The sequence below is a fragment of the Meleagris gallopavo genome, chromosome 6, assembly GCF_000146605.3.
Source record: "Meleagris gallopavo isolate NT-WF06-2002-E0010 breed Aviagen turkey brand Nicholas breeding stock chromosome 6, Turkey_5.1, whole genome shotgun sequence".
Lineage (NCBI taxonomy): Eukaryota > Metazoa > Chordata > Aves > Galliformes > Phasianidae > Meleagris > Meleagris gallopavo.
Genome location: NC_015016.2, coordinates 11,324,623 through 11,340,371, shown reverse-complemented (window position 1 = coordinate 11,340,371; position 15,749 = coordinate 11,324,623). Strand labels below are relative to the sequence as shown.

Here is a 15,749-nt window from a genome sequence, read left to right as displayed (position 1 = left end):
GCCCCGGCCCCGCGGAGCCGCTCTCCGGAGAGCACCATCTTGGCGCAGCGGCTCGCCGAGGAGGTGCCCCAGGACGTGGCCTCGTTCCTCTACACCGGCGATTCTCGGGAGCTGCGGAGGTCCAACTGCTCCGGGCGCTACGAGCTGGCCAGCCTGGCCGGCAAGTCGCGCTTCGTCTCGCACCCGTCCTTGCACGGCGCCCTGGACACCCTCACGCACGCCACCAACTTCCTCAACATGATCCTGCAGAGCAATAAGTCGCGGGAACAGAACTTGCAGGAGGACCTGGAGTGGTACCGGGCGCTGATCAGGAGCCTCCTGGAAGGGGATCCCAACATCTCCAGGGCAGCCATCACCTTCAGCACGGAGCCCTTCTCTGCCCCCCAGGTGTTCCTCCAGGCCAGCAGGCACGAGAGCCAGATCCACCTGCAGGACCTGTCCTCCTCTGCTCACCGCCTGGCTAATGGATCCCTGGAGATGGAGTGGTTCCAGGGCCTGAAGCGCAAGTGGAGGCCGCATCAGCACAGGAAGGTCTTGAATGCGGGCTCCAAAACTTTGGAGAACAGTTGGAAGAGGCGAGAGGGCTTCACGGCTGATAAGAACCACATCAGATGGTCCTCTCCTTATCTGGAGTGTGAGAATGGGAATTACAAACCCGGCTGGCTGGTGACTCTCTCAGCGGCTTTCTATGGACTGCAACCAAACCTCGTCCCCGAATTCAGGTATGAGGAGGGCTCCTCTGGTGTTCTGTGCAGGAGGGGGCATGATGGGTACTCGGTGTTGCCCTTACTTGGGATGGTTGTGCTGTGCTTTTGGGATGAGCTTGTAACCTGTTCCACATGCTCAGTCACACCGCAGTGCAACCCCAGGCCTTCCTGTTGAGCGTCACCTTCATGTGCCTTAGGGAGCTGTTGCTCGGTAGTATTGCTTTTGTCTCTGTCTGTAAAACAGCATTCTCTTCAGCGACTCTCACTACAACAAGTGTGTATGTGGGTTATGTTACTGATGCTTCTGGAGTGGAGAGAATGGCAGGCATTGTGGGTTGTAGGTTATTTCTCTGTAAGAGAAAGATGTTTACTGAACTGTTATTTCTTACTCTACTGCATAATGAAAACTAGCTCAATGCCAGCTGTGATTTTAACCAGTTGAGACAGTGCATTTTATGGTCTTCAGAGCACATCCACTGTGGGGTGCTCAAGCCTGGTCAGCAGTCATTATGCTTGTAGGTAAATAAGCGTTTGCTACTGCAGTTCTCTCAGTGCATATGATTACAGCCTAAACTGGCAGTTAAGAAGCTTTTGGGGGCGTTGTTTTTAGAACTCCCACCTCATTACAAAGCTGTATAGATGATGCCTGGCATATGTGAAGACTTGTGTATTTTCTATTGCTGTTATCTCCAGCAGCTTGCCACTGGGCTATGACTAGCAGAGAGGAGGACATAGGGAAGCTTTTTTTTTTTGCCTTATTTTAAGAGCAAAAAGATGTGGCTGAAGAGTGAGAGCAACCTGTGGGTTATGGCATATCAGGTTATAGTATCACTGTGCATGTAATGGGAGTGATATGCAATTGTGTTGGAATACCCATTGCCCTGAAGCAGCTTTCCTTCCTTAGGGAGTAAGGAGAGCACAGATTTTGCTTTGTACAAGTTACTGAACATTTGGTTCAGTAGCAAATGAAGATTTCCACTGTGCTGTTGGCTGTGGAAGAGGTTTTCCCCACAATTGAATTGTCATACAACTGTGTGTGTGAACACTTGCTCTTTTTTTTTTTTGGCAATCTGAAATTTACTGGGATCAAATAGGTGAGAATGCAGTCCTATGTTCTTAGACATGAAAGTTATCTGTTCAATAAAGGAGTTATTTCTCTGTGCAATTACCTGTTCGTCTGGAATTTTCACGCTTCTGGGGCTCCTTGTCTGTAGCGTATTTGCTGAATTTCTTACAAGACCAAAGTAGTGCTGTACTGCAGAGCTCTGCTGGACCTCAGCAGGTGCTCCAGATGAATTCAGGGTACTTCTCGTAGTCTGAGACCCTTAAACAATCTTAAAGATGCAGGTGAAAGCTAGTGTTAGCAGGTATCCTCTTACTGGAGGATAGTTGATGTAACAATGAATGTTTAGACTGGAGGTGAGGTTGCAGCTGCTGGTTATTATCCTCGGTTATCTGAGGAATTAGATCTTGACATCAAGCTGAACAAAGCCTTGCTGTTAACTTTAGAAAGGTTTCTTAATCAGCAGAGCCCAAACCTCAATTTCAGCTCTGTGCCAAGCTCTTGTGCTGGGAGTCATCTTGGTGGTGTAGGTTCCTGCTGTGGTGGTAGTTCTTATGCACAGAGCATACAACATGCAGGGTCCACCTGAGAGTAGCTCTGGCCAACCAAGGCCACCAGTAGAGGTCCTCCTGGGTGCAGGGCACTGCCTTGCTTCCTGAGCTTTCTGGCCTCTGTTGACCATGTGGAATTCACCACAATTAAAGAAGTAATTTGTTATAGTTCAGATACTTTAAAAGACATTCATTAAGCATGTTTAAGGTTGGAGAAGCTCTTGGTGTTTAGGAGACCTTGAAGTGGGGTATGCTACAAGGTTGAAGTTCTGTTAGTCCTAACTGCTCAGCAGCAATACAGGTTTTTTTTTTCTTCTATCAAAACCAGAGGTGAGTTGATATGTGGTTCTGAGAAAAAGGCTCGGTGTGTTTTTAAGTGGCTGTGTAAGGAAGCAGTTGAAAAAGAACATGCATCCTTAATCTGGCAAAGCTAAATGGTGATTCCAGTGCTTCTGGTTTGGAGTATGTTACATACTAGGTGTCTTTTTAGGAAGCTTATTGTTTGAGATGTTGAAAAAGTAACTTTGCATCTCCCATAGAAAATAGTAAATCTGAAATACACTTCCTCCAAGACTTGTGGAACATCCTAATATTTGTACAAATGTCTTTGGTACTTAATAGACGTGCAGCTTCAGTGAGTTCCTGAGAGAATAAATGGCTTGAAATCTAAGCGTGTGGAATAAAAAGCTGAAACTTAGCTATTAGAATGCTAGTATTAATTGCTATAATGTCCCTCTTGAAATAAGCATTATTTCCCCTCACCATCTGTCTGAGTGACACAATGGTTTAGCTTTAAATTCCTATTTAAGGCCATATGGTTAGAGGCAGCATATATTACTCTCCATCTTTTTCAAAAGCTGCATTGGTTCAGCAAAATATCTCTGAACCATCTGTTAGGAACCCTTCATGGCTCAGTTTACATGCTCCTTCCATTTAATAGTCTGGTATGAGATTGTCCATGGTAGTTTAGTGCGTGCCCCTTTGAAACTAAGTTTATGTACTCTCTTCTTGGCTGACATTTGGTTTATAGCATAGTACATTAGGGTAAGAAATTCATGAGCACAATTTTCTCTGTGGAAAAGTCTTCTCAGACTGTAGAAGGAAAAGCTACTGCCCCTGCTTCTATTGCTGTAGCAGTTGGTGCATTGCATGGTGTAGCAATGGCAAGTTTAGTAAAGGCAAGACTAATAATTACTACTGGTTTGTTCCCGAAATGCTACTACTGCAGTAGTGTTGTCAATGACTTCTGGGAAGTGCAGTCGCAGGCAAAGCATTGCTATTGAAGTATCAGGGGGTTGTAGTGCTTTCTGTCAGAGGATGTGGCTGTCACAGGCAGGGCTCTTGTAAACACTTGCTATTAATCTTTCACACAAGGTGGAAGCCAAGCAATGTGAAATGAAGGCCAAGGAGGGAATGTGATCTCTTAAGTTGCCTTGAAAAAGTTTGAGCTGTAGGTCTGCACTAAGATAAAGCAGAGAAGCCAAAGGCTTGTTAATTTTGCCAGTGTCTGAGGCTTGTGGGACCACATCAGCCCAGCACTAAGCTAACAGTGGTGACTCTGCCCTGCTGCTTAGCAGGGCTTACTGTTGTCCGCTCTCACTGATCTGAGATCTGCCCAAAGGCAGGGAGACAACGTTCCCATCAGCTTACACTGCAGATTCAGTCCCTGGGAATCTTCTTGCTACTACACGAAAGTAATCTGGTGTTAGCTTTTCCCTTCTTTCCTCAAAATTCTAAGCTGATGTAATTTGCAGTTAGAATTTGCTATCTAATATATTTAATTGCCCTACAGCTCTAGTACTGCAGAGCATGGAATGTGTTAGCATTTATCATCCATCAGTGACCCTTCTCTGCTGCTTCATATTGTACAATGACGTGGAGCCACATTGCAGCATGCAGTGATCCAGCTGGTCTCTCTGCAGTCCTGCAGTAGAAGTAGAGGGGTGTGAAAAGCTTCATGTTGTGAATAAGTTCCACTTGCTAAAAGTCCTTACTTGTCCCCTGTGGGGGAAATGGGAGGTCTTCATTGCTGCAGCAGTCTGGGAGGCCTGTGGAGAGGATTACTTCTTGATCTGGAAGGGAAGTGTACAAGTAGTCCACTACTAGGAGCACGAGCTTTTTTTCTTTAAAACCTTCCTGGATCAGAGTCCAATCTTCTGCATCACAAGCCCACTTAATGTAATCAGCTGACTCAGCTTCATCTTAAGTAGGTAGCTTTCCCTCTTGGCTCTCCACTTCACTGGCCTAAATGGTTGGATAGTTTCTCCTGATTTCTGATCTAAATTCATTCAGTCAGCCTTCATCCATTTGTTTCTGTTCCAAAACAGCCTTCCGTCTGAAATAGCTCTCAGCTGACGTTTTCTGCCCGACCTATTTATAGGCAGCAGGTCCTTCTTCACCTTTGTTTACCAGGCTAAACAAACCTGCCTTCTCTAGTCCCTGTCACAAAGCTCTCTGTTGCCGTGGTCCCTACTCTGAAGAATTGTTCCAATATTTCTTGAATATGGTTAGTCACACTTCTGTGCAGTGTTTCAGCCTTGTGCAATGACATCAGTTTTCCCAATCCCTGATGAATGAGCTATAGCTTCTGCAGTTCAGATTGTTCTCTTGTGTGCTACTCATTTTTTTTTTTAATGTTGTGATGTAGTATGTCATCACTGTGGGAAGTGGTCATTGCTTACTTTCATCTAGGAGGTCAGAATACAGGGATACTTTTCCTTCTCCATCTTCTAGCAAGGCCATGCTGCCATGTTTCACCAAATCCAGGTCAGTATTTGCAGTCAGTCTCCGAAGGACTGCTGGGAGGATGCTGTGAAAGGATGACAGAAAGGAATATAATCAGCAAGCTGAAGTTTGTCATGTTCTTGAAGACTTTTGTGCTCTGGAATATCTCTGGACACCTTCATTCTGAAGTTTGGGTCAATCAACTGTTGTAGCTCAGTACATTTTCTTTCTGACACTTATTTCTTTTTCTCTACATCAGTTAGAAGGCAATCCTTGGTGCAAATATTAGTATTTAGTGTGCAGTTATATTCAGATATTTCTTCCCTAAATGCAGCACAATACGATGTCTTCCACTGTACTATTAAAAGTAACTCAGAACACTCCTGTGCTACCCCATAATGGGGTGCTTAGTTATTGAAGGCAAATTCTACCAAGGAGGTAGAAACGTTTATGACAAATAATTCATTAGGGAATATACTTCTATGTATTTTACAGGTGTTAAATTGTGTGGTAAAATAACCATAAAATAGGTATAAAGAGTGCCAGAACATGTAGTTTTGTTTTTAAATATAATTAAGTTCTGACTTTAAACATCTCTTTTAAAAAAGCATTCCCTTAATCTTTCCAATCTGGTCTCCCTATTGAACTGGGAAAACAATTCATTTTAACTGTTTAAGGAGGCTCACTAAATCTTTGTGGCAGTGTACATTATTATATAATATCTTGAAAATATTTTAAAGTGGTGAAGCTGATGTTTTGTTCCGCAATGTCCCCTGGCCCATATAACATGATTGAAGATGTGGGTGGATTTAGAACAGGTTTTAAACATGAAAAGGAATAATTTATTTCCTTGAACTGAACATTTTAGATTTCTATTCTTGAAAAGAGATGTTTGCCAAGAAATGCCTGCTCAATGATTTATTTCTTTTAATAGAACCTCCCAGTATTTAAGTGTTCTCAAAGCTGTCTGTGATGTTTGTGTCTTTCATATCGGGTCATGGGTGAGAACAAAATCTAGACAATGAAAGAAAAGGAACAAGGAATAGGGTAGTCTTATTAGAAACATGATTCAGCCTTTTTTTACTTCAGCAGTGGGCCTTGCAAAGAAAGAAGCTAAATCTGACCAGGAGAGGATTGGAACACATACTGTGTGCTATGTAACTGTTGTTACAAGTGCAGTAAGTTGGAATAAGAGCAGCTAGCTTTTTAGGTCAAACTGCTATTTCCCATCTTTTGTTCTTGACCCCATCCTCCTGGAGTAAGGCTTCCAGCACAGCAGGCTCTGAGTTCTTTTGAAGGGAGTAGGCATGTTGCAGTTCCTGCATCTGAGATGCAACTCTGGGGTTGTCACCTCTTATTCTGTCTGTTCATGAACCTAAACTGAGATTGAGAAGTGTTCCCAAAGATGAGAATGAGGATATAGGTGTGTTGGGTTAGACCTTCTGGCAGGCACTTAGGAGGCAGTTTGAAAATGGTGGAAATGCTGAGTTCTCATATCTCGGTTATATCCCATTTACTAATAAGCAATACAACTTTTTCAATCTGCGTATCTGAACAAGTATTATTAGTAAGTATGGATTAATCTGATCCCCGTGAGTTTAGTTTTTAATTTTGTCTTCTACGGTATAATTTGACTTTGGTTTCCATTAAATAGTTATGAGAACATGAAGATAAATGATTCTTTTCTGCTTTTAAGTTTGTTACATGACATTTACTTGGAGAGACACTTCAGAAACCCTCTGTGTTCAGTTTCTCACTGGTCAGGTATAGTTGTGTGCACAGTTTTCTTTATTGCTTGCCAAGCTTGTTTGGATTCAGCTACTTTTGTTTTGAACCTGTTGAACAAAGCAGGAATAACATCCCCAGCCTTCTGCTGTATCAGTGCTCTCCAGAGTGGTCAAGAAATAGGAGCTTTGTTGGCTCTAAAGTGTGCAGAGATTTAAACAAACAAAAAAAAAAACAACTTGCTTTCTGCAAATGCTGTCTTACCTCTGAGCTCTTCCCACATCCTGGTGCTCACTGGCCTCACAGATTTCATATCAGGCTGCCTTTTTCTAAGATACCTGAAGATTTTGTGCTTCTAACATACTGATCCTAAAATGCTTCTTGGTTTCCATCTCATCTTCTGCTCAAGTTTATGCTCAGTGTTCCCTTTCTGATAACTGGTTTTGGCTTTTTAGTTTTAAAATTCTTGTACTTTAAATCTGCAGAGTCAGAAGAGTGCTTGTGCTGAGACTAAGGCCATCTTTCCTATACAAGATTCTTACAATTCAAAACTATTCTTGTTTCTTAGCTTTTTCTTACATCATTTGTGGTACTTTTCCTTGAGTTTTTTTCTCTCTACCTCTTGATGACCCCATGGGCAGAAATGGGAATACTTCAGAAATGTCAGTTTCTTACTGAACAGCCTGAACTTGGTTCCAAGACCTGTTTCATATGAAGAATCCAATCTAAGTGATATCCTACCATTGCTGACACTTCCTCATTCCTAAATGAGGTCATGCTTAGTCACAGAACTCATCTTCTAGCAAAATTCTCAGCACCCCTCTAAGTATGTAGGAAGTTCTTCAACTAAACTGCAGGAAAGTCCAAGTCCTCAGGCAGCACTGAATGCCATAAATCTGGAGGCTTGATTTTTAAATCCCATATAATTCTGCTGACAACAGGGGATTCAGCTTTAAGTATTCAACCCTTGTTAGTACTGTTACAAGTGGCCTACAGGGATTTTCTTTGCAGGTGAATCCTAATTCATGTGCCCTCGCTGCTGTATCTTACTCGTCAGTTCAGTTTATTTTTAGTGAAAGCTGAGTCTTTGGTGAAAGTGGGATGACAATCAGCAGTTGTGCTGTGGCTAAGGAATTGGGTGAGTCTGTCTGTCCTATTAAGAAGAAATCAGTGATAAGTGCCCAGATCAGAATTAAGTTATGTGTATCCTAGCAGTCTGAATCTGGTTGTCACATATTGTGAAGGTAATGAGTTTAGGGGCAACTTAGTGATGTATAATCTTGAATGTTAACTTTCAAAAGTGACTTTGAAAATGCAGAACGTTGTTGATCACCAGTGAAACTTGCAGCCAAATGTCAGCTGTTGTGAATTGGGCAGCAGGATTTTTTTTGGATGGACAGCTAAAGACATTATGAAGTGAACTCAAATGTCAAGTAGTGTGAGCTATTTGATATTAAGAATGAGTGCACTGGTTTCTAAAATGAGTGCACAGTTTCCTCCCTGAAAACTTTTGCTATGCTAATTACAGTCTGCATCTAGAGGTGTGGGAATTTGCAGGTTTAGGACATCTGCAGAGAATCATAGGATGGCTGGGATTGAAAAGAACCACAATGATCACCTAGCTGCAGCCCCCCTGCTATGTGCAGGGTCACCAACCAGCAGACCAGGCTGCCCAGAGCCACATCCAGCCTGGCCTTGAATGCCTCCAGGGATGGGGCATCCACAACCTCCTTGGGCAACCTGTTCCAGTGTGTCACCACCCTCTGTGTGAAAATTCACCTTTCTCATCTCCTGGTTCTAAGGAAGATTTTTGAACAGTGACATGTGGGGATGAATGGATATGACAGCAAGAATTTAGAAAGATGTTTAAATATGAGTTGTCTGCTTCAACACATGATGATGGCACCAGGTACCTTGATTGTGCCTGATGAAAGCCCTGTGGCATTTGTTTGGCTGCATAAGCCCACAGTGGTGATATATATATTTATTTTCCCCCTACTTAAATGCGACAAATGGTGAATAGATTTTCATTCTACTGAGGCATGCAGGGCTCATGCTTATGAAAGTTTTAGTGTTATCTCATTTGACTGATGACAAATTACATGTTTTTCTGGTGCTTTTGAAAGGCTTCGTTTTCACTTGGAGAGATTTTTCTCCCCAGTATATAGCATTGAATGAACTGCTTTATATATTCTCCTTTATTTCTATATTTCAGAAGGTTTCTACAATTAGTAGACTTAGTGTCCTTCATACTTAGAGCATATTAGCAGAACTGGCTACTGGCTACCTGGCTACTGTTATACAAGTCTTGGTCATAGAGTTGGTATCAGATTGTCTTGTTTGCTTACAATTCTTACAGATACAGCAATAAGGGAACAAGTCTAGGGCAAAAAGTTTGAATGCCTAATTAGCTGAGCTGTAATGGCCTCTGTGCCAAAACCTTTTGAAGATCTAGAGGACAAAGACACTGTTTATCACCATTCAAATGTTGGCAGGCTGTTTTGTGCAGTCCTGGCTTAAGCTTGATTGGGAGAGCAGGAAGATGTTCCTTCTGGTCAACTGTGATGTGACAGTATGGGTGAAATTTCCTCTGTATGTACACATTCTACAACATGTCACAATGAAATATTATAACTACAGAAACTATCAAGATAGCTGCTAGGTTGGGGAAATAAGCTTAAATCAATTTCTGGCATGGATTTTGAGGCAAACAGAATGCCGACAAATGGTACTGGAAATTAAGACAGACACAAAAGCCTCTTAAATCAAACCTCTGATCCGACAGAAAATCCTTGATGACATCATCCTTCAATGATTATCTGTTACGTACAATTCAACTAATTCTTTCTTATGTGTAATTGTCCAAAATGTTAAACATGAACTTGTAATCTTTGTCTTTTTTGTGTAAGGGCTGTAAAATCGCGGCAGAAAACAAATATTTGTAGTTATAAGGAGATTAACCAAATATACTTACTTGCCAGATGGTCCACAATTACCAGTAATATTGTTATGAACTTACCACTGTGGCTTGGGTTCAGGCAGCAGCATTGTCAGTATGGGTAAATGTGTTAGGCTGACAAGCTGAGTCTACTGCTGTACTGTTGACATTTGTCTGGATCACTTCTATTGAAGTTGCAGAGCTACAATTATTTCCAGTTAGTTCAATAAATGTAGCACTTAGAGGTAGTTGGTCTGTATACATAATAGGAGGATGTGTTCTTCCATATGTTCAGTTTTCCAAATGCTGAATCAAAAAATAACTGGAAATGTGGGTGGCTAATGAGGTTGTGCCAGCTCCTGTATTAATCACAGATGAATTTCAGAAATGTATCATCACGTACATACTGATGTACTCTGTAATAACGGTGGGGTATGAGTCTGAGATGTTTTAAAATGGCAAAGCATCCCCAATGAAAGCAGTATGTCTGTACTATCATGATGCCTTCTGTAAATGCCACACATACACTTTAAACCTTTGGCTTTTGAAAGCATTATGAATCAAGTTGTTGTAATACCTTGCTGCTCTCTCAGCAGAACTGTGATGTCATGGTGAAACAAACATTGCAGAAGCATAGTGAGAAAGGACCAATGTGTTGAGTTAAGAAAAAGGAAAGCCTAATAACTTCCATGAGAGAGTTTTTTGTAGTCCTACTTCTGGACTGCCCTTCTTTCCTGTAGATTTTCATGACAAATTATTAAAGCTGAAAAATAACTGCAGATCTGTATCAGAAGTTCAGGCTGTGCCACAAGAACAGAAGATAAGAAAAGTAGGTAGGAAGACAAATGTTTGCATTGAGGTCATGAACATGGGCTTTGTGGAAGAACAGGTGTTCTTGTAAGCAGATTTTGCACAAATTCAAATGAAAAATGTATTAATTCAAGTTAGAATACTTTGTCCTCCTGGAAGAAGAATGGTGAAAGTATGTTGGTAATTTCTAACTTTCTAGCCTGCATGGACAAAACTGACATGTAAAATGGAAGTGCACAAGCAGTGAAAGCATGGTCAGGTAACCCTGATAATATAAGGACAAGGATGGATTTGGGGAAACCTAAGCCACTCTGGAGTTGAATCTGGCAACAGACAAAAAATCTTGGCTGCTCTTCATATAAGTGCATTAGCAACAAAACTGGGTTCAGGGAAAAAGTGGGCCTGCTGCTCAAAGGGGTGCTGCTCTTGGTAGAGGACATGGAAAAGGCCAGTGTTTCCAGGTAGCAAACTTTTGCTGGGGTGGAGAGAGTGCCTTGTAACTACTTCTCCTGTGCTAGCAGTGATCAGTTTACTTGTAAATTTCAATTTTGAATCTCCTCTCATATGTTTGTAGAGGGAAAGTTTCTTCTACCATTTAAAAACAAAATGTACATGAGTACATTTCCTTTAAAGGAAACAGATCTACTTCCCTTTGGTATTCAGAGAGTCTCAGATGAGGCTGTTGCGGGTCTTCACTTTTTTCCATTCCACATCGAATGTCAGCTGGTTTCTTTAGAGCAGTCAGAATGCTTGAGACACTTGTCAAAGTGTCTTTCCATAATGTGAACTTAAGAAAGCAAGGAGCTGCTTTAACCCCAGTCCTTCTGATTGCAGTCAAGCTCTCTCTATGGAGTCACAAGGAATTCATTAACTTGTGGAGCAGGTCCTGTTCCCAGCCTACACATTAGTATTTATATTCAAGAAGGTCCAGAATACATCAGAAACCTACCTGGTGGGATCTGCATGTGACCTGCTGAGAAACAATTTGCATCTGTTCATTTGTGCCTTATGAGGCAGGTACTCTGTCACTGTGTTAAAATAAGCTGATAATCCACTGACAGAAACATAGTACAGAGCACTAAGGTGTACAGTGTGGCTTCTTTTCCCCTGAGGTCATTGGTCACCTGCAGCATGGGAGGAGTCGGTGGCTGTGGTGGAAGTCTAATTCCAACAGTTCCTGGACAGACTCATGTCCAAAACAAATGTAGGAAATGCACAAAGCTGTAAATTTCCAGAAATACGGCATGTACCATTTCAAGCTGAGTTTGTCAGAACCAGTGCTTTCATTTGATGATACTGGATGCTCTCAGAAATTATTTAAGTTCTCTGCAGGAGGCAGAGAAAAGGGGGATGAAGAGTGTCTGTGCTAGCTTCCTTTAGGTATGTATTTTCCTGAGTCTTAATCAGGTCACTTGCATAATGATCCTCTGTGTCTCCACTGACTGTACATCATGTCTGAAGATGAATGTCCAGATACAGCTGTTATGGGCACTTTGGCATCAGCATTGCCAAGTGCAGATATGAGGGAGCAGTGTTATCCTGGTTTCATTTTATGCTTATTCTGATTTTGTTCCAAAGCGACTCCTCAAACATTTGGCTCTGTAACGTTGTTATTACATTTCTTACATATGCACTGCTTTGGCAAAAGGAAGCAACATGCTTTGAGGTGAACGAGGTGACTGAAATAGTTCAGACTGTTGTAGGAAGCATGACTCTGGGCTGCAGGGGCACCAGCCTTTTCCAGGATTGTGATGGGGCTGCAGAGATGCACGAGCCCTGCTCTGAGGTGGTGGGACCACTTGGATGGTGTTTTCCTCTGGGATGTGCAAACATGAGGAGATTGCTGCATGCAATCCTCAACGCAAGGGGAAATGGGCAAGGTCGTCTGCATTGTCTGTCCCATCAGAAATGGGATATATTGGAGTGAAAGTAATCTGCAGATGGCTGTAGCTTTCTGGAATTAGGAAGGGTGGAAATATAAGGCTTTTCTGTGGGGGAGAAGGTGGTACTAGTGCATGCAGCCATGGTGGTGGTTAAACAAGGAGAACATGAGTGACCCTGATTTAATTCTTGCTTCTTGCATATGAAATCACTGGAGAGTTGGTGTACGTCTGGGTAGAATACAGAAAAAGACTTCTTGCACAATTATTTTGGCAATAGCATTCCCTGGAGCAAAAGGGAGGATGTCATTGGCATGGCAGTCTTGTCTGGTGCTGGGTACTGCCTGGCCCTGGTGCTCAGTGTGCTTCTGGGGTAGGCTGGTGGGGCTGCTGGTGTCTGAGACAGAAGTGTAGGTCATCCACTGTATTTATTTTAGTTCTTTGCTGCATTGTAAAATCTGAAGGGCATTAAATTATTGGAGTGGATAACTTTCTCATACCTGTCACCTTACATCTATTGTGTGTGTGAGATTTAGAGTTCTTGTAATGCATCTCAGTAAGGTCTAACATAAGAATCTGTCTGCAGGCTTGGCTTCGGGAACGTGGAACTCCTCATTTCTCTTTTTAGACACTTCATCAAATTCTGTATTTAGAAGAAAAATGTAGTTCTGCTTTGCAGGTTATAGCATCGTAAAGTAGTTTAACATATTGATGTAGTCACTGTGTTCAAGGCTGTTTTCTCTTTTCCAGAGGTGTTGTTAAAGTCGACATAAATCTGCAGAAGGTGGATATCGACCAGTGCTCGAGTGAGGGGTGGTTCTCAGGAACACACAGGTGTCATCTCAACAACTCTGAGGTATGTTTGTAGGGAACTGAGCTACACTTCAGTTAAGTCTTTCCACTGTGAACTGTTTTTGTAGTAAAAATGCTATGATTTTAATGACTTTGTGGTTTATAAGCTGTGAAGATCTTTTCATGCAAGATGCTGTGATTGAGTTTTAAAAATGCTTGCATTTCAGGAATATTGATACTAAATAAAACAAAGTAAGGTACTGTACAGAAACATCAGCTTATAGGGATAGTGAAATGATTCATGAAATCTTCATCTGACTCAAACTATTTTACACTTAAAATGAAAATAGGCTTTTAATGTATTACTTTTGACTGGCCAATCTTGTGAAGTACAGGAAAAGTAACTGAGATGCTGGTAGTGTTTATTCAAAGTGGTCTTTCTGAGGAATGGAACAAGAATACCAGAATTGGATATCATAATTGTTCTTTAATAGAAATGTCAGTATTTTTACAGAGCTAATTAAATGTTTATGTTCTACTCTTCCTGCTTCCCCTTTCTTCTCAGAGCCTGTGTCTGGCTCCCTCTGTCAATGTATCATATGATTGGCCAGGCTGAATGATCTACATATTAAATGAAACTTCAAAACAGAATACATGCAGTGACTTTATTTGATTATTACATGTAATGTTGTTTTCAGAGGTGTAATTTTGCTATCTATAAGATACATGTACCTCATGCATTTCTGCATTTTTCAGGAAGCTTAATTAAAAAGCTGAAGTCTTTTACCAGAAGCTAGGAGTTGTTTACCTAATTGGTCATAAAATGCTCATTTATCAAAACCAAATCTGAATTTAGGAAAAGACTCCTGTTTGAGGAATTCATCTGTTAACCTTATCTGAGCATGAAAACCTCAGAATTATTGTAAATATCCTTCTTATCTTTCACTGGAATTTTTTTTCTTAAACTATATATGAAATAAGAACCAATAAGAACCAAACTAAGTCTTAGTTTAAAGACTAAATTCAAATGGGATTTGTTTTTCTTAGTCAAATTTTGCCTTCTAAATTCAAGGGAACACTTGTTCAATATCTCGTATTTCTTCCTAGAAGAAAATGTAACTTCCTGTGATATCTTGGTAAGCCTTGCTTTTTAATATATGCTACTTTCTCAAATGTACCTATGTATTTTGACAAATGCTCCTCCTTTTCCTACTGTCTTATGGATAGAAACCTCAGCAGGGGGTTGAGATGGTAAATTGTATTTCTTCCTGCAACTAGGAAGAAAATCTGGGGTGGGGCATGCGTGTGTGGCAGTTAAGGTTAAAGAAGAACATGCAAAGAAAATGGAGATAATGGAGAAGGATCAAAAGCCAGTTCTAATGCCCCTTTGAAATGGTTCAAAGTCTGTTGTTTGCTGTAATGGGTTCTGAATCATGTTCCGTGTTCTTAAGCAAAACAGAATCTGAATATAAGATACTGGAGGTAATTTCAAAATTGCATTTCTCTTCAAAACCTATATCTTAAGTGTATATCCTGAGAAGAATACAAAATCTGTTCCTTCTGAAATAATTGGTTGGAGAAGGAGGGGAAATGCATCTTCCTCTCATTGCACGTGAGGAGTGGAGTGTAATGTAGGAAACTGAGTGCAAAGTCACTTGTTCTAAAGATGACCTTCAGGATTATGGAAGGTTAGAATCCAGGTTGCTTCTATGATTTGAGCTTGCTGTGCATTAGAAACTGATGTGGGTGGCATGGTCCACTGAGGGAGGGAAGGTCCCATCAGCTTTGATCCAGAGCTGGGTTCTCTGAATTCTGAGCTTCATTCTCCTGCTGAGAGCATGGTGGATGTTTCCTAGCTGCCTAGGTTTTTAAACATAAAATGCAAAGTGTACATTACAGGTCAGTTCTTCGTACTTGGTTTTTTGGGCTGGTGTTACAAGGGATGTTTTGTTTTTCATACTGGAAAGATGCATGTTTTGTTTTAGTAACCTTACTGCAGTGCTGTAGTCCAAAAATGAGTTCCTATGATGCAAAAAGGAAATAAAATATGTTCTCTGGCAAAAGTTCTGTTTCTGCTCCTTCTACGCAAGAAGTATGTGCGTCCTTAGCTGCTCCAACAGGCTTCACCAGTTTTACTACCTAGATCTTGTTACAGTAACACAACTTAGACATCTAGCAACTCCTAGATGTAGATACTTAAATGCACATTCAGTCTTGAATCCCACTGTCTATCTACCAAAGTAGAGATATGCAGTGTTGCTCTTGAGAACAGGAATTTAATGAGTGATGCTGTCTAAGTGGGATGAGCTAATGCTCACAGCTCAAGGTGTTAATAACATGGATGGAGAAGAGTGCTACTGCATAAATGGCTTTTCAACTTATCTGTAGAACAGAAATGTCTTATCTGTTCTTGACTTTTTTATTAGTGCTAAATCAACAAGGTTCTCATGATGTACAGAAGGTGATACTAACAACCCCCAAAATGTAGCTTGCCAGCTGGGAGTTCTTCTCCTTATTGTGTCTAAAGAGAAGGCATCAATGACCCTGGAGATACGGAGT

General features: G+C 41.3%; 1 protein-coding gene across 1 annotated transcript; it reads left to right on the top strand.

Moving 5' to 3' along the window:
- Positions 1-7: 7 nt before the first annotated feature.
- On the top strand, positions 8-15,262 carry LOC104911352 (probable G-protein coupled receptor 158). Its single transcript, XM_010712448.3, has 2 exons — positions 8-722; positions 13,149-15,262. Exons 1-2 carry the CDS (start codon positions 238-240, stop codon positions 13,264-13,266), a joined length of 603 nt encoding a protein of 200 aa, XP_010710750.1. The 5' UTR covers positions 8-237; the 3' UTR covers positions 13,267-15,262.
- The last annotated feature ends 487 nt before the right edge of the window (positions 15,263-15,749 follow it).

Coding starts and splice junctions, on each gene's coding strand:
- LOC104911352 (XM_010712448.3), top strand. CDS start 238: ATGATCCTGCAGAGCAATAAGTCGCGGGAACAGAACTTGCAGGAGGAC. Junction 723..13,148: donor AACCTCGTCCCCGAATTCAG/GTATGAGGAGGG, acceptor TCTCTTTTCCAG/AGGTGTTGTTAAAGTCGACA.